At 48.7% G+C, this 17,996-nt stretch overlaps 1 protein-coding gene across 4 annotated transcripts in view; it reads right to left on the reverse strand.

The window, feature by feature from the left end:
• Positions 1–17,996, reverse strand: part of SLC4A11 (solute carrier family 4 member 11) — a 1,288,767-nt gene that overhangs the window by 889,730 nt on the left and 381,041 nt on the right. For all 4 annotated transcript variants that reach the window (XM_069632247.1, XM_069632248.1, XM_069632246.1 and 1 more), the window contains exon 6: positions 1,515–1,596. In XM_069632247.1, coding sequence (XP_069488348.1) covers positions 1,515–1,596 — 82 coding nt within the window. The remainder of the gene's footprint in view (positions 1–1,514; positions 1,597–17,996) is intronic.

Genomic DNA, 17,996 nt, shown 5'->3' on the forward strand with positions numbered 1-17,996 from the left:
TGAAGACCTGCACAGGCTAAGAGTGTTGACAAAATATTTCAAAAGCTAATTGGAGGCATGTTTGCCTACTGTACAGTGCAGTGTTAATGGTCTGATGAAGGAAGAAAGTAAAAGGAAGAAAAACGATCCACAAAACATACAATTGTCACTAAGATAAACAGACAGAAGGCACAAAAAAGGTTGAGATCTGAATCCAAATAGGAGTAGCAGTTATCCTAAAGATTTTCAGTCCTGTGTTAATCGATAAAGAGTAAAGGCTGGGGGGCATGGGCCTATCAAAGGAGGAGAATTGTGTATGTACAAACAAGTTCAAGGTTTATCAATAAGCCAGCTTTTGTGGAATGTTCAAATTTTATTCAATTTTATTCAGATAGTGTGGTATATTAAATGACTATGTCCTGGTAGGGAGACACTGTTCAGTCAGCCTTAATCCTGCTGGATATGATTTCGCCATCTACAACAGTATAGACACTAGTCCCATAAACACGGCAATATCCACTGCTCCAGTCTACCTGTAATATTGGTCTGAAAGCACAATTGTTCTGAAGACTTTTCTGTCTAAAAGTCTCCAGTGTTGTTGAAGTTTGATGGAGGGGGTGCACAGCTTAGGGCAAATTTTGACTTGGCCGGTCTAGTCCGGCACTCTTTATTCGGATTCTACAACAAGCAAGCCAATGTTCTAGCCAGTTTGTTTCAAAAGCTTTGCAACAAAATATTGTTTGCCATAATTACCACTGTGAAAGCTGGTATCTAAGAGTGTCAACATTCTAAGAGTGTCACTGTGACCCACAGTTTCATCTCAAATCTCATGCATTCTCGTTACCCTATAAAGGAGCCCAATCAGGCACCGAGTACAGTTCTCTCAAACTATTTAGTAACACTCCCTTCATCTGGTATCCAACTCCAAACAAGCAAACCTTCCTATATACCTCATAAGTGAACAAAGGATGGAGATTCTAGGAATAACTCCATTGGTGGCACCGAGAGCCAATACTGAAAATCAATAGCTCCTGGGAACTCCAGTAACAGTTCTTTGGTAATTACCATACGAATGCACTAGGGGTTAGGGACGGGTCCCCTGTTATTCACAAACATTGTTTGCAACACATGCAAAGCAGTTTACTCTTTAACACACACATACAATATTGACTAAAACTGGGGAAAAAAAAACTATATGGACTTCACTATTCCGCTGTATAAATGGAAGGGTTTCGCTTTCTGATTCTGGCCTGACCCTAGGAGCACTGCAATCAATGACTTGCTGTAACTCGAGCAGAAGTAAAAATGGCAGGTTGCAAGCTACTAGTCCAGCATAAAGGTCACTCGCCCCTTCAGTGCTCCACACACAGGGCAGACCGTTTCGCAGAGAGACCATTATCACTTGCAAAAAGCTATAAGTGAGTACCTTTTGAGGCACGATCTGGAGGCATAGAAAATCTAGTGAAACAGGTCTTAACATTTCCTATAATGAAAATGGCGTTTGTATTAAAGTAAAGAAAGAGCACTTCACTTACATTATACAGAGCCATGATTGCTGGTATTGCACACCTGTGGCTGTTGCTGTGACACCTTGAATCGTATCAGATAGGAGGTGAACTGTAATAAATGTCATGCAAGTTAGTTTGGGTTAAAAATTGATTCAAATGAAATCATAACATTGATAATCATTTTTCTTATTTGTAAATTAGTTTATTACAAACTTTTTTACAACCAACGCATCCAATCCTACATCAAAACAACTTAAACTAAATTATCTTTTCCATTCTCTTTCAATCACTCTCATTTTCGCATCCCTACCAACTTTCAAATCTTAAAACGACAATCACATCCTAACCTACCAGAAAGTAAATTACTGCTTATACATTTCTTATAGCTGATCATCTTCTTAAATTTGTCCAGTATTGGTCTAATTTTGGATAATCCTACCATATGTGGCTCCAGGCGCCCTCCCCTCCACAATTGCTCCAGCAAAGTTGTGAAGCCTCTGGGTATATTCTATGTAGTTTGACCGGAGTTAAGTGTCACTGCAGAATTAGCTTCAGCCAGATCTCTCTAATTTGGATGGATCTTGATAATTTGGGAATCTGCCCCAGAGTTTCGACCATTCAATTTCCTATATTGTGCATCCAGTGTCTGCTTCCCATTTCCCCATATATGTTCTGCTCGGGGGGGGGGGCCTCTCTGTCCTTAATGAGTTTGTATATGTTTGCAACCACTCTCTTGTCCCCAGAATCGGAATCAGTGTTTAAGTACTTCTCAAACAGGGTCAGGCCCAGCGTTTCTCATAAAGGTGTGTAACAACCAGTGCCTCAATTGGACATAGCTGAACCTTTGACTTTCCCCCACACCAAAGTCAGATTTGCATTGCTCGAAAAATGTAATCTGTTCTCTGTTAAACATGTCTCTAACCCTGTGGCATCCCCCTTGCTGCCAGGGGTCGAATGTGGGTGTTTTGAGTCCCGGGTGAATTGCGGGTTAATCGAAGAGTTGTGTGCATGGGGAGGGGAAGGAGGTGATGTGTGATCTTGGTCCCATGCCTTGGCCACTGCTGATATTAGGCTACTATACATTTGCACTGGTCTATCCGCCCTTGGTTTCCACAGAATTCCCTCTAGGTGCCCCCTTGCGACCGCCCTGTCCATTGACCGCCATATTTTCCCCCTATCATCCATTTGCCAATCTCTAATGACTCTAGTTTGTGCTGCGGTGTAGTTAGCCTTGAAGTCTACTACCCCCATTCCATGTAGGGAGACAGGGTTTCTCATTAATTTTGCCACTACTCAGAGGTTTATTGTTCCAAAGAAATTGATTTGTTGTTTTGTGAAGGGCTTTAAAGAAGGGGGACGAGATGTGGATCGGGAGAGACGTGAAGTAGTAAAGAAGTTGCAGAAACACTACCATTTTTAAGACATTGATACGCCCCAATCATGATATAGAGGGCCCCAGTCTATCATTTTTGTTTTAAGTTTCTTCAAGAAGGATGGATTAGTTGGCTTGATATAACCCACGCACCGATTTGGTAAGTTTAACCCCTAGATATGTTATGGAGTAGTCGACACACCTGTACTGGAAGGACTTTAAATGATACAAACTGGAGGGATAACTAACATGGTGCGCTCAACTTCCTATAATCCTGTCTGTATGCAGCAAAGAGTACACAGAGAGTTACCCTCAGATCCCCCAGGGTAATGAACTGTAATGGATGCGGAGTACTCAAAAAGCGCAAAATAGACCTAAATCGCAGTAAACAATATTTGAAAATGTAATTCAGAATCCATCATGACATCAAAATCATAATGGATAAAGCCATTGAATATGTGAAAAAGAGTTTTAATCCAAACACAGCCGACACGCGTTTCGACCACTGGGTCGTTATCAAGGCAGTCTAGTAATGTTGGAAAAAATGTTTTCCTCATAAGTAAATTATTCTTGAATAGAAGAAATGAGTATTGTACTGCAAGAAAAGTTCCTCATTCACAGGAACCCTTTGTTGTGGATCATCTACATTCACAGCATAAGTGCCTGAGCAGAATATACATTTTGGCACAATGGCCAGTCTGTCAGATTCAAACTTCCTTATTAATAGAGGTGCCAATACCTCAATAGTGTAATTGTTGGGGAAAAATCCCAGAACGGCAGCCTGCAATGAGCGTCATTGCAGGCTGCCGTTCTGGGATGTATTAATATGATTTTGAGGTCACGATGGATTCTGAATTAGATTTTGAAATATTGTTTACTGCGATTTACGTCTATTTTGCGCATTTTGAGTACACGCTGAATCCATTATGGAAGAAATTTAAGGTTTCGCTCGGCTGTGGTCGTGGGGGCGAGTGAGTATTTAGGATTTGTTTGTATTCACTTTTAGTCCTGGCACTGTCCCGAAGTGGGCAAGTTCTAGGTTCACTGCTCTCAGGGATATGTATGGTTGCGTCACCGTCAAGAGCATATCGTCAGCGAAGGCAGCGACTTTGTGGGTGTCTCCCCCGAACGGTATTCCTGCTATGCTCTAGTTTGCTCTTATAGCTGCTAAGAAGGGTTCTAAATGTAATGCGTATAATATGGGGGACAGCGGGCGTATCTCTCCAGACAGCTACAGGGTCAGTGATGTGCCCGTTAATGGCGAACTGGAGGAGAGGGTGTTGGTAGTTAGCTCCAATTCGCCCCAGAAAGTTCGGCCCAAAGCCCATCTTGGTCATGGCAATTAAGAGGAATCCCCACTCCACCCGGTCAAAGGCTTTCTCTGTGTCCACTGCCAAGTGGAGAGCAGGGATTCGTCTCTTTTGGGTCTTCTCAATTAGATTACCTATTCTCCTGACGTTGTCCCCTGTCCGTCTTCCCCTGATGAAAAGCCTGACTGGTCGCCCTTGACTATCCTGGGGAGAATCCTTTAGAGTCTAGTGGCTAGGATTTACCTGTCAACATTTATTAATGCGATGGGGCGGTAGGGCCTGCAGTCAGTGGGGTCTTAGCCTTTTTTGGGAATTAGTATCACCTTAGCCTCTTCCATTTAATTGGGTAATGCTTTGGACATTCCTATGCGGTTAAATAAGTTTGTGAGGTAGGGATTAGTATTTCTTTGTGGGTTTTATACAATTCCGCAACGTAGTCGCCTGGCCCCATGGATTTATTAATTGGTAGTGTGTCTATAGCTGTCCTAACCTCGTCTCTTATGATTTCCCTTTCCAGGGCTTCCCTCTCATCCCGTTATTTGTTGCAGCTCTATTTTGTTTAAGTAGGCTTCCTGTCGCGTAGGTGATGGATTGTCTAAGCTATTTAGTTTAGAATATAACTGCACAAACTCTGTCTCTATGTCTGTTTTTAGTGCTAGTCAGTCCTCCCTGTAGCTCAATGTTTAGTATTGTTTTATCCTTTTCTTCTTTTCTCAGCATTTTGGCTAGGAGGCAGTCTGATTTATTAGCTTTGATATAGTACTTTTGTCTAAGCCGCAGAAGCTTGTGCTCCACCGCCCTGGTGTGTATGAGATCTAATTGGCCCCTTATTGACCTGTATTCTCTTTTCGTAGCTGCGGTTTGCTTCGGGCCCATTTTAGCCATTATGTCTTTTAGTTTCTCCTCTAGCTGGGCTTCTTCTAACCTCAGTTCCCTTGCTTGTCTTGCTTTTATGGCTATAATCCTGCCTCTTATTGTTGCTTTTCACGTATCCCACCAGGTCTGTGGTGTAGTGTCGCTGATCTTACTGTTCTTAGAGAAGGTTTCCACTTCTTCTGCTATATCACTTTGAAGAGCTGGGTCGGATATCTCCACTTCCACGTGCCGGGTGGGTCTTCGTTTCTTTTTAGATTTAGGGTCATTGGCGCATGATCGGAAAGTATGAAAGCGCCCAGTGCCATGTCGCTCGTCTTGCCAAGCAGTGTTCTGGAAAGCCATAGATAGTCAATCCTGGAGTGAGATCGGTATGCGTGAGAGGAAAAGCTGTATCCCTCCCTGTCCCACTGGAGTTCCCTCCATATATCAATTATGGCAAGGTCTTGGAATTTCCGCTCAGGTCCCCAGAGTGGTGGGGTTCCAGGCCAGGTTGAAATCCCGTTAAAATGACAGAGGATCCTGAGAACTTCTCTAATCGGGTGAGGGCTTTCTGCAAGTAGGCGTCTTGGCCCGTGTTTGGTGCATAGATTGTTGCAACCATGTTGGCCTCTCCCCTCCAGTGCTATTGCAGGGTATCTCCCGTGTATCCTTTTCTATCCCCTTTACGACAGGTCAAGCCCGTCCTTCAGCGCTACGAGGACGCCCCCTTTTTTGAGCCTCAGATTTATATCCTGTGTCTCCCAGGTTTGGATGTTGGTCTCTTGCAGAGTAACTATATGCGGTTGCTGCCTCCTCAGGAATCTTTCCACCTTTTTCCTTTTGATCGGTGAGTTAAGGCCATTGACATTTAACGATAAGACCCTTAATTGATCTGCATTAGCCATTTTCGCTTACTGTTGTCTGTCCGGTGCCCCTTTAGTTTCAGGGGTGCCCCTTTGGTTCCCCTCTACCACCAGTCGTGGCCACACCCCTCACATATCTACCACCTCCAGCTCCCTTCTCCCTTCCTTCCCTCCATCCCTCCTCCAACCTCTCCTCACCCCCCTGTTGGGTGGGTTCAGCTGGCCCTCAGCCCCACTCATTTTGTGGTCATGAGTGCTGGACCCTAAAAGATGCCCAGAGGTTCCCCACGCGGGACATCCCCATTCCATTCCAGTGTGCTGACCCCCTCCCTCCCGCGAGGTTATGGAATCACAACATCGGATTAATGTTCAAGCATGGAACTTAACTTCTTGCACGCCCTCCCCAGGCATGTAGTCGCTGTAGAGTGTGCCTTGATTTGAGTTCATTTATCGCTCTCGTTGGGCTTCCCCGCTTTGTCCGAGTCCTTGTTGGTTGGCGGGCATCTGTGGGGGGGTTGGTTTTCCCCCCTTCTTGGATCTTTTGGACTTGACTGTAGACCATTCCCATGGCCTCCGGGCACTAAGTTGACTGGTGGACGGGGGGTGGGGGGAGTTTTGCTTGCCCTTCGTCGTAGATTCCCAGTAGAGTTGGCCCCTGCTCACATGTCATAACTTTGTGCTATTTTCCTTGCCAATTTAAGCTCAGTCCGAATGGGTGCAACCATCTGTATCGAATATAATGATCTCTCAGGTGTGCCAGAACTGGGGCCATGCGCCTTCTTCTGTTGAGGGTCATCTGTGACAAATCTTGGTACAGGAAAATTTCCACCCCATTGTAGGGGATCTGGTTAGCTTTTCTGGCCTTGGCTAGGATTTGTTCCTTGGGCGTGTAGCTGTGGAAGGCCACCAAGACATCTCTTGGTCTCGCCCCCGGTTCCTGATGTCACGGGCCCACCCTGTGGATTCTGTCAAATTGGATATCTGCGCCTGTCTCTGCTTCCAGCAGGTCTTCAAAGATGCTCTTCAGGAGCACAGTCAGGTCTTGGTCTTGAGTCTCCTCTGGCAAACACTTGACCCGTATGTTAGATCTCCTGGACCGGTTTTCCAGGTCTTCTGTCTGTAGCTCGAGGTTGTGGGTGGCGACCGCCAGGGTCTCCAGCAGGTTGGCGGTTTTGCTTGCGTCTTCTGTCACTTCTTGAATTGCCCTCTCATTGGTATCCACTAGCTCTTCAATTTTGTTGTATTCCTTCGGCCAGATCTTCTCTCAGTTTGTCCACGCATTGGTATTTAAGTGAGGCGTGCGTCAACGGTCTCTCCTGGTCTTCCTGCGTGACGGCCGCCAAAGTTTACGCAGCCCAGTCACTCAGGGTGTGGCCCCCGGGTGGGTCCGTTTCTCTGGCAAATGTGTTGGAAGGCTGCTGGAGTCTCCTTGTTCCCGTTTCTGGACATCGCGACGCGTGGTTTGGCCCCTGGAAAGTCCCGCCTGTTCCAGATGTATTTTGGGGGCTGTAACGGCCCGTAGTCTGTAGGTCCGGGTAATGTTTGTGTTTTTTGGGGCCTTCCACCCCTTGCAACCTTTCGTGTCCCCACTCTTGGACCCCTCAGTGCTGCTTCGAGGGACCAAGACGTGGTAGCTGCCTGTGGTCCCTCCTGAAACAATGCTGGTTTTAATTGGCATGGTGAGTCACACCCGTGACAGAGTTTGATTGCTGTGTAGGGTAAATTAGTAGGCTCTATCAAAGTTCCTTTAGCATCCTTTTGGGGACTTGATGGTAAGTTCCCCTACCGCTGGGCAATGGGCTTCTGTAGCATGGAGTGTTTTATTTGCCTCAGGTAAAAGGCGGGAACCCCGTTGGGTTTTGGAGGCCTTCGCAGCCGCGTTGCGGTGTGTAGGAGCCTGGGTAGGGCGCCTTATCTGGTTAGGGTTCACCACATGGTGCAGTTGCAGCTGCTTATGTCACAGAATATGGCTAATGTGCGTTGGCCTGAGGTAGAGGTTCTCGGCCCGTACCACAGGGTCCGGGACCTCCAGCGTGGGTAGCTAACTGCTGGGATCCCGGTAGCTCCTTCGGTGTGGCGGGGGCTTTGGGCCTTATGTGGGATATGTGCCTGGGGAACCTGGTCGGCATTATCTCTCAGCGCTTTTCTGCACGGTCCCAGTTGGTTCAAGTGGGCCGCTCTGTGTCTCTGGCGATTTCCCTTCACGGGCGCGTGGATGGGTTCCCAGGGCCTCGTCAGGGTTCCCCCTCCGCACTTACTTGTGATCCTGGAGCGGTCGAGCTTCTGAATGACTGGATGCACCCCGCCTCTCGGGCAGTCTGTAGAGATGCACGGTTCTTCAGACGAGCGAGTGGGCTCAATGCTCGGGGCCCACTCCGATGGTTCCCTGCTTGTCAGCTGGATGACGTCCTTCCCGTTGGATGTTGTCAGGAGGGTGGGGGTTAGGTCGGTGAGTCTCTCACGAAGCCTTGGCCTTTGGTGCCCTGCTACTCTGCATGCTTGCGTCAATCCCCCGTTTATGGCTTCAGAAGGGGTTTGTAATAGAATGATGGCCGGTGGGGCCACGGCACCCCTGTGCCTCGTGGTGTTCCTTCCCAGTAGGGGGCCGACACCAGGGCCTTTGGACCTGCCAGTGGGTGGCGGTTCGCCGCCTAGTCCTTTCTTGGTTCGGCGGAGCACTTACTTCTGCTGGCGGGTCCTCTTTAGTAGCTCCTGAAATCTACAGGGTGGGTCTGATGCCACCCAGTGGCGAATACCCTGCCGGGCTCGCTGCAGTCATGAGGATTGCGGCCTCCGCAGCCCGCGTATCAAACATATTGCGGTGTTCGAGGGCCTCAGAGCAAAGTGGTGTGGTCGCCGATGTCGTTCCTTGTCCTTGTGCCGCGTACAAGACCCAGTGGCTCCTGGGGAGGGCTTGCTCAACTGCTTATCGTGTTTTGCTGCTGCCTCGGTACGGGAGCTCAGGGGGACGCGGTGTTCACCCGCGTGTGGAGGTCTTGGAATCTCGTATGCTTCTCTAAATAGAAACACCACTTCAAGAAACCATAAAACAGATTCCCTAGCTCTTATAAAGTACAACCCTAAGATGGTTTGGGTCTTGTGGCCAAAATTCACCAGTTCCAAAAGAAGATACTTTTCAGGTAGGTTTATAAAGAGATTTGTAGTACTAGTGGTTAAGATTAAGAGTCAAAAAGTTAAAGTACAGATATTCACATAAGTACTCAAATCAATCCCAACAAACTAGGTAAGGCTTTGAGGGGGGATTCTTGACCCAGAGATCCACCAACAAATGTTGGGTAGGAGTGAGCTATGGACAGGACTTTTAACCCTATGGAAGGCATGTAGGGCGGGTGGGGTGGGGACAGCGACTGGCGTGTAGACTTAACACCCAGACTCAAATTTCTCCAGGGACCATTTGTCACGGTTCTGGAATCAGTTGTATGCCCTCTCCATCGTTGCGCCTTACGCAAGTGTCACCTAAACGTCTAGTCTGCAGGGGCCCCACACCATGAGTAAGGGTTCGTCACTACTGTTATCTCCGGCCATGGTTACCAAAACGATTCTCCTTTCAAGATGTTCTCCCGATAGGCCCACCACTGAAGATCCAGTAAGACCCTGTTTGGGATTTGTAGGAGATCTGACATCCTTCCATAGAAACTGACCACTGGGTCCTGAGAGCCCACTGGAGAGATCTCATTCTCAGGCGAGCCTCTGGCACCAGAAAAATGCAGGATGCCACCAAGCCGAGCAACCTCAGAAAGTTGAAGGCTGCGAGATGTTGGGCATTCTGAAATTCTGTCACCATTAGTAGAATGTCTTGAGCCCTCAACTCTGGTGGCGAGGCTTGCCTCAACTCTGGTGGCGAGGCTTGCCTCAACTCTGGTGGCGAGGCTTGCCTCAACTCTGGTGGCGAGGCTTTTCCCAGGGATGCATCCAGGACTGCTCCGATAAATTGGAGTCTTTGTGATGGTATCATGTGGGACTTCTTGAAGTTGAGGGAGAAGTTCAGCCTTTGGAGGGATAGGCAGGTATGGTTTAGATGTTCCAGGGCTTGTTCCGGGGAACTGGCACTGATCAACCAATCGTCCAGATGGGGTAGACGTGAATCCCCCTCTCCTGAGACTCGTTGCCACAATCGCCATTAGCTTGGTGAAAACCCTCGGGACGGAGGTTAGCCCAAATGGCAGAACCCGAAACTGATAGTGTGAGTTTCCAATGGCGAACCTCAGGTACTTTGTGCTTTTGATGGATTTTCACATGAAAGTAAGCATCCTGAAGGTTCAGAGATACCAACCAATCCTGAATCTCGAGGGCCTGAAGGATATGAAAAAGGGTAACCATCTAGCACTCGTGCTTCCTGAGGAATTTGTTCAATTCTCTTCAGTCCAAGATGAGTCTCAGTCCTCCTTTTTCAGAATAAGAAAATAAGGGGAGTAGCAACCCTTGTTCCTCTCTGCTACAGGTACCGGTTCTATGGCACCTTTCTCCAGCAGGTCTAGAATTTCCTGCATGGAGGTTTTTGTAGTAAAGGCAGGCAGTAACCCTGGGCAATTGTCACCAGTGCCCAAGTATCTGAAGTAATAGCCTGCCATTCTGTCAGATGTTGAGTTAACCTGCCTCCTACTGCTGTCTTGTGATATAAGACCTCGGAGAGGTTTTGAGGCGGCCGACGCAGAGGCTGATGTTAAGGTAGCCCCTGCTGCTGCGGCTTTAGTACCTTTGTCCCGTCCACCACGGGTAAATAGTCACTGGCCTTTGAGCTGGCTGTCCTCTGCCTTCTACAAATGCGGAATAAAAGCGAAAGGACCGGCCCCTCCAGGGTGCACCAGTGGGGCGGTTCAGTGTTTGTCTTATCGCAGCTCCAAGGGATTTGGCCGCCGCCTTGGAAGTTTGCAACTTCTCCAAACCGTCATCAGCTTTCTTACCAAATAGAAGAGTGACGTCAAAGAGCATATTCAGAAGTCTGGACTGTACGTCTGGAGCAAATCCAGACTTCCGCAACCACGCAAATCTGCGGATTGTCGTACTAGCCGCCATGGCTCTGCTGATGCCGTCAACAGAGTAGAGACCGGTCTGGAGCGACTCACACAGCGTCCTTTCCATCCTTGATAATGTTAAAGAAACCATCTATCTCTGCCCGTTTAGGGAGACGGTCAGCTGCCATTGAAACACTCCCAAAAGGTGTGGCTAAATCTTGCCAGCGTGCATGTGGCAGACTTTAGGGCCATGCTGCATGCAGAGAAAACTTTCTTGGCCATGGCATCAAACTTCTTATCACGATCCTGCGGGATTGTAGGGTATGCAGTCTGTTTACCTGACTAGGTTGCAGCTTGAACTAAGCTTTCTGGGGTCGGGTATTTTGACAAGTATAGGGCATCTGCAACTGATGCCCTATATTTTGCTGTCAGTCTTTTGCCGACTGCAGGGATCCCCTCCAGTGGTTCCCAGTTTGTAGACATCTTTTGTAAGGCCTTGTGAAAGGGGATGATAGGAACTTCTTGAAGTCTCTTATCAAGTATGTTGGTGAGGACATCTTGCTCGTATACATGTGTGGGCCTAGACCACCCCATATATTCCATCAACCTGTTCATTAGTGTCATGTAATTACTATCTGCATGATGACCTGGTTCAGGCTTATTGAAATCAATCTCTGGGGAAGTATCAACCCGCTTGCTTCCTGTAAGGACTCTTGCAGGTATTTCAATCTGGCTTCTTCTGAGACCAATTCTTCAGGTATGGAAGGCCTCGTACACTGCAGCCCAAAGGGTCTTTCTGCATCAGAATCTCGATGGATTTGTTATTGGCATTGAGGTCGTCGATAGAATCGACTAACATCAACGTCTTCAATTAAGTTGTCGAGGGGGTTGGCGATGGCCTCTTTCGACAGTCGCCGATGACATCGATGATGCAGTCTTCGCCTTCGACAGATGATTCGACAGTGACAACGTCTTGCGCGTCACAGAGGCTTTATCTCAACTCAAGGGGTTTTCACGCTCTCGAGGAGTTTGTTTTGCTGAGGTGGAAGACTCACGGCTCGTATGTTAACCAGGTTTCTCTCCTGGGGTATCGCCACTAGGTGTCTCGGAGGGGGGCAAAGCCGCGTTCTCAAACACCTTTAGCATTCTTTTACGAAAATCTTCCCACTGGGGCGGGGAGCTGTGCTTGGTGGGACATGTAACTCTCCCCGCTGAACTGGAGGATGAGGTGGAAGGCGATCTATGACGCCTTTTCTTACTATGCATCGAAGCGGATGAATGGTGCGATCCGCTCCGAGATCGTGAACCAGAGCGTTTCTTACGTCGAGGAGACTATGGTCTCGACTCGTCTGAGGTACGTTTAGTCAGGGTAATGGATTTTTGGATCTTACCTCTCTCCAACTTCCTCTGTGCTCTCGTAAGGCTTTCGCCGTTATTGATAGACACTTCACATTCCGAACATGGATGCTCTGCCCCAAGGCACCACAGACAGACCCTGTGTGGGTCTGTCAAGGACATCTTTGCTCCACAATCTCGGCATTTTTTAAAGCAAGATTGGGGCGTAGATGGAGCCGAAGACGAGGCCATCGCAATCGAAGGATTCTAGATGAAAAAACTCGAGAATTTTTGATTTCTTCACAGAACCAAGCATTACGTTCCCAAAGCTCATGAAGCGCGGAAAAACAGAACTGAGCAAGGGACGCGGCGCGCAACTACTTATACCCATGATTACGACGTTGTCAAGATGGAAGCCTCCAAGGGGCATCGACGCGCAGCGCCCTCTACTGAAAAAAAAAGTCTGAAGCTGCAAGCTCGATATGGGAATATCAAATATAAGGAATACGTGGGAGGACACAATCCATTCGAAAGTCCCATTCCCAATGGGAGTATTTTATAAGGAACAAGTTACTTACCTCTAACTGTTCTCCTGCATTGGTCTGGCATGGATTCACATGCTCATGAATATTCCCAGTCGTCAGGCTGGGAATCCTCTGTAAAAGAAAAAACAGTTTCAGTTTCGTTTCTAAACTGTCTTTCGCCTATAAACCAGTCACTGAGCTCTGGGTCATACCGCCCACAGCCAATGACTACGCTCTACCTAATCCCCTCCTCTGGCAGCCATCTTCAGATTTGGTAGCACGTAAAGAGGCAGTATGACCCAGTGAAGAGCCGCAGAGGGGCAGGCAGCAGGGTTCGCATGTGAATCCATGCCAGACCCATGCTGGAGAACAACAGCTACAGGTAAGTAACTTGTTCCTTCTCCATCATGGGGTCTGGCATGGATTCACATGCTCATGAATAAAAAATAGACAGCAGTACATAACTACACAACCAGAGGAGGTGGCAAGGCGCAACAGAAGCAATCTCTTCCCTCCCTCATCAGGCTCACCTTCAAGCGAACAGGTCACGCAGCACTGCTTTACCGACTCTGGACTCCTCCCAGGAATCCCTGTTGATGCAGTAGAATTTCGTGAAGGTGTGCGTTAAACTCCATATAGCAGCACTGCATTTGTCCAGCAGGGGCACACCAGACAGGAACGCTGTTGTCGCAGCGATCGCTCTGGTGGAATGGGCTCTCAGACGGCCAGGCAGCGGTCGGTTTGCCAACCAGTGACAGTGATGCAGCCAGAGAGCCATCTGGAAATGGAAGCCTTGGACAGGGCCTTCCCATGGTTCACAGGGCCAAAGTTCACAAAAAGCTGAGAGGTTTTCCGGAAACTCTTTGTGCGGGCCACATAAAACTTAAGCACTCGAGTCACATCCGGCATGTGCAAAGTCCTTTCAGGCGGCGACAAAGACGTCGTAAAAAACAGAGGCAGCACCAAGGGCTCATTGAGATGAAATTCAGACAGAACCTTGGCCATGAAGGAGGGGTGCATCCGCAGAACCACCCTTGTCTCGTGGAAAGTCAAGTAAGGTTGCTTGCAGGACAGGGCCTGGATCTCACCTACTCGTCTTGCCAAGGTGATGGCCACGAGAAAAGCGGTCTTCCACGACAAACTTAATCAGGGCTGAATGCATAGGTTCAAATGGGGGCCCCATGAGCCTAGTTAGCACCACGTTGAGTTCCCACGCCGGGGCTGGAGCCTTCACTGGCGGGAACAAGCCGAACAGTCCCTTGTTGAACTCTTTGACTAGACGGTGCGACCACAGCGAAGACCGCCCCGGAGACCTGGTGTAGCAGGAGATGGCCGCCTTAATGGAGGTGTGCGCCAGCGCCGATTTAGCCAATGACAGTAAATACGGAAGTGAGATCTAAGGACAAGAGTTTTGGATATCCTCATTAATTTTGATAGCGACATAGAAACATGTCATGATGCCCGCTCCCGGGGAGCCGGTTCAAGCCCTGCGTCCCTGAAAGCGGACATCCAGTCCCCAAGGAAGGACCCAGCAACCCCATATAGGGGCCCTTTGGACAGTGTCCTGGCGCCTATGGCGCCAGGCTCATTATGGAAATGCTTGGGTGCACTTACCTGATGCAGACCATGCTGCAGGATCCCAGCCTCCTTGAGGCCTGAAAGGAACTACTTTACCTGTGGGACTAATTTACCATCCGGGCGTGGTCGGGGAAGGATACATACCTGATTGGAGGAAGGATACATACCTGGAACTTCTTCCAAGGCTATTTAAACCCCACCCGAACAGCCACACGTGCTTCGCGTTGTTCTGCATATAGCAGCTGGACGCTCACCGTGTCTGCTCCTGCATCCTGACTTCTGCCACGCCTGCCAGCATCCTGGATCACCTGAGAATGCCAGGGCACATGGGAGGCCAGAGTGAATCATCTTTGTCATTTTACTGACTCTCTAGGCCGCTTAATTTCAATGATGTTTTGGGAACGGATGATAGCTTGCCATGAAACATCATTAATGATAAATGTTCTCAGAGTTTTGCATTTGAGGCCGCCGAGTAGATTACCTTTCTACCCATGGAATACAATTTCTTCCCCTCGTTGTCCGGGGATGCAGATGAAGAAGACAACCAACTCGACGACTTCTTCCTGGCGTCCGCCGAGACCACTGAGTCCGGCGACGGTTGAGACCTCAGACACTTAGGTGAAGACTCTGCACCTCGTACTTTTTCTCAAGCCGGTCTCTTCGCAGGGGAGGAGGCGGGGTTCTTCAGCAGTGCCAGCCCCTTCTCCCAGATGCCGTCCAGGAGCGGTACCGACAGGATAGTCTTCCTCTTTGCCTCCTGGTGTTGGTACAGGAAGCCCTCCTCCTCCTCCAGGGTGAGCTGGAAAAGCTCGGACACCCGGGCAATCATGGAATGAAAGATGCCACTTCGTCCAGTGGAGAAGCTCTCAGAGCCGGCGATGCAGGCTCTCCCAGCCCTGCGCCATTGTCTGTTTGTCGTCGCCGTGTCCCTCCCCGTCCCGCTAGGGGGAGATGTGGGGGTGGGGGGGAGCGGCGGTTGTAATGGAGGCATAGGGCGTCTTCTCTTCTTCGCTGGTGGTTGCCTGGTGTCAACGGGGCCACCGGTGATGCCGCTGGTGGCGCGGTCGGCAACCTCCTCTGAATTTCCAACACAAGTATGGAGGATCGAGAGGTTATCCTGCGAAATGTCTCGAGGGGGCACCTGGGGGACAGGGTCGATTTGGGCCAGCGCCCATATCGTCATCTCAGTCCACTCAAGGCTGACACCTCCAGCGGGGATCTCAACGCTCCCATCGTCGTCACCACCATGGTGCGAACGGAAATCATCATCTCCTCGTCGGACGAAGAAATGTCTGTGCCCTGGAGTTCTTCTCCACCCCCTTTCTTTGGGTACTGAGGGGTCAGACTAAGCTCCGGCATTCTCTTCTCCGGAATCCTCTCTATTGGCTTGATAGAAGACTCTCGTCTGGCAGGGAGGGACACACTGGCTGCCGCCGGAGCCCCCTGGACGGGGTCAGCCCCTTTTGCCTTCGAAAGGGAGGCCACCACCATCTCCATCGAGGAGGAGGATTTGGCCTGGATGACTTGGGCCTTCACAGGCTGGTCGGCCATCTTGTCCTGCTTGGCCTTCTTCAGCGTCTCCTGCAGCTTCCCCGGTGTGGCGGATTTCCTCTTGGTCGAAAAGCTGGGGCGGTGGCTGGAGACCGATGCAGACGAAGACAAACGCGCCCTGACCGTCATGGGACCCGACTGCGCGGTGACCCCGACAGAAGCAGACTTGCGGTGCTTGGCCTTATGTTGGGCAACCACGGATGGAGCACCTTCAAAGGACTAAGAAGGCTGCTCAGGCTGGCTGGATCCAGAAAGAGGAATGCCCCAGAGAATCACCTTGGGTAGAGGCCCTGATCTTGAGCCATGCCACCAACCAGACGTGTCGATCCTTCATCGTGTGCTTGGTGAAGGCACGGCAGATCTCACAAGCTTCTTTATGCGCCGGTTGTAAACAATACAGGCACTGGGAATGCTAGTCATCTGAAAAAACATTCAGCAAACCGCAGCAGGTGCACAGCTTGAAGAAGGAAGCTCTGTCCTCCTCCTCCGACATGATCCGACGCAGTGCAGGCCTGAAGACTTGTGGAAGCTTCCAAGAAGAAAACACTTGATTTCTGCCCTTGAGGGGCAATGAAAGAAACCGAAATACGGATACCCGTTAATCGGAAGGATAAGTAATGGCGGACACAGGCTCAATTGTAATCTAAACAATGTTCCTACAAAAAATGCCGAAAGCCTGAAAATGCGAGGACTCCCCAACACTTGAACGTGCGGTTAAAATCTGAGGATGGCTGCCAGAGGAGGGGCTTAGGTAGAGGGCAGTCACTGGCTGGGGGCAGTATGATGTATAGATGGTGTATAGAAGAAAGACATTTTAGAAACAAAACTGAATCTGTTTTTTTCTTTTACCAAGGATTCCCAGCCTAACGACAGGGAATATTCATGAGCATGTGAATCCATGCCAGTCCCCATGCTGGAGAAGCTAGTAAAACAAAAGGTTTCTGTACTATTTCTTTTGGTCTCGTTATTTATGCAGATTAAAAGATACAGGTTTACCTCTGTCTCAGGCAGTAATAATAGTTTTTTACCATGGTAAGACATGTACTACTCCAACCATATCCATGTAACTGTGTGGGGGAGCAGAGACAAGCCACGATAACCATTTCGTATTTTCTGTTTGGAGTATTTTTACTTCCTATTTTTCTTTTTTTAAGTATTTGCCAAATTTTTGTGAGTAAATTATAAATTACTCACCTTGGTGACTAACCTACTCCTAATCCATAGTCCCCTTTCCTCCATACTCCATAACGAACCCACCTGAATTCGTGGTTTACCCCGCAACTCAGAGTTATGCGCAAAGAAAAACCTAAGGCTGAAGTACTTTGGAAAAGTCTCCCTTGCGAGGCCAACGAATACTTCCTTCTCATCACATTCCTCAATTAGAAGGAAGCAATCCTACAAGCTAAAAAAAGAGACCTATAACCAGCGTATAACGCAAGCTGAATCAAACACGAAGGAGCGATTTTAAATTCTCAAAGAGTCCCCTTCACCCGCCCCGGAATACCAGCAGCAAAGAGAGCACCTGGTGCAACAATATCCAAAATGCTCTCCTCACCAAAATAACCACCCTACAATCCAAAATCAATGCCAAACAAAACTCCCGTCTTACATCCTCCCTAACTAAATTCCCTGTGCCCAATAAGGCCACCTCCCTACCCAATACTCCATTTAGCTTTGTACCTCTCAACATCCCGGAGGTTGAAAAAATCATTAGTAATCTAAAACCAATTGCCAAGGTGATTCCTGCCCCGCACCTATTATCAGGGAATCTGCACATGACCTTGCTCCCTTCATAACCACCTTCATCAATTCTTTGTTTCAATCCGGAATTGTCCCTAACAATCTGAAGGACGCATGTGTTAGCCCTCTGCTTAAAAAAACGACATTAGATCCAGAGATACCCTCCAACTATAGACCAATCACCACGGTCCCGTTCCTTCTAAAAATTTTAGATAGAGCAGTCTACTTACAGATACAGAACTATCTGGAAACTAATAATCTCCTCGGCACAAGACAATTCGGTTTTAGACCTAAGCACGGGACAGAAACAGCCTTCTTCGACCTAAAAACCCAAATTGAGGACCTAAAAGACAACGGCAAACTGGCCCTCCTTCTGGACCTATCGGCAGCTTTCGATTTGGTCAA

This window comes from Ambystoma mexicanum, chromosome 6q (genome assembly GCF_040938575.1).
Source record: "Ambystoma mexicanum isolate Mex_15411 chromosome 6q, UKY_AmexF1_1, whole genome shotgun sequence".
NCBI classification, from domain to species: domain Eukaryota; kingdom Metazoa; phylum Chordata; class Amphibia; order Caudata; family Ambystomatidae; genus Ambystoma; species Ambystoma mexicanum.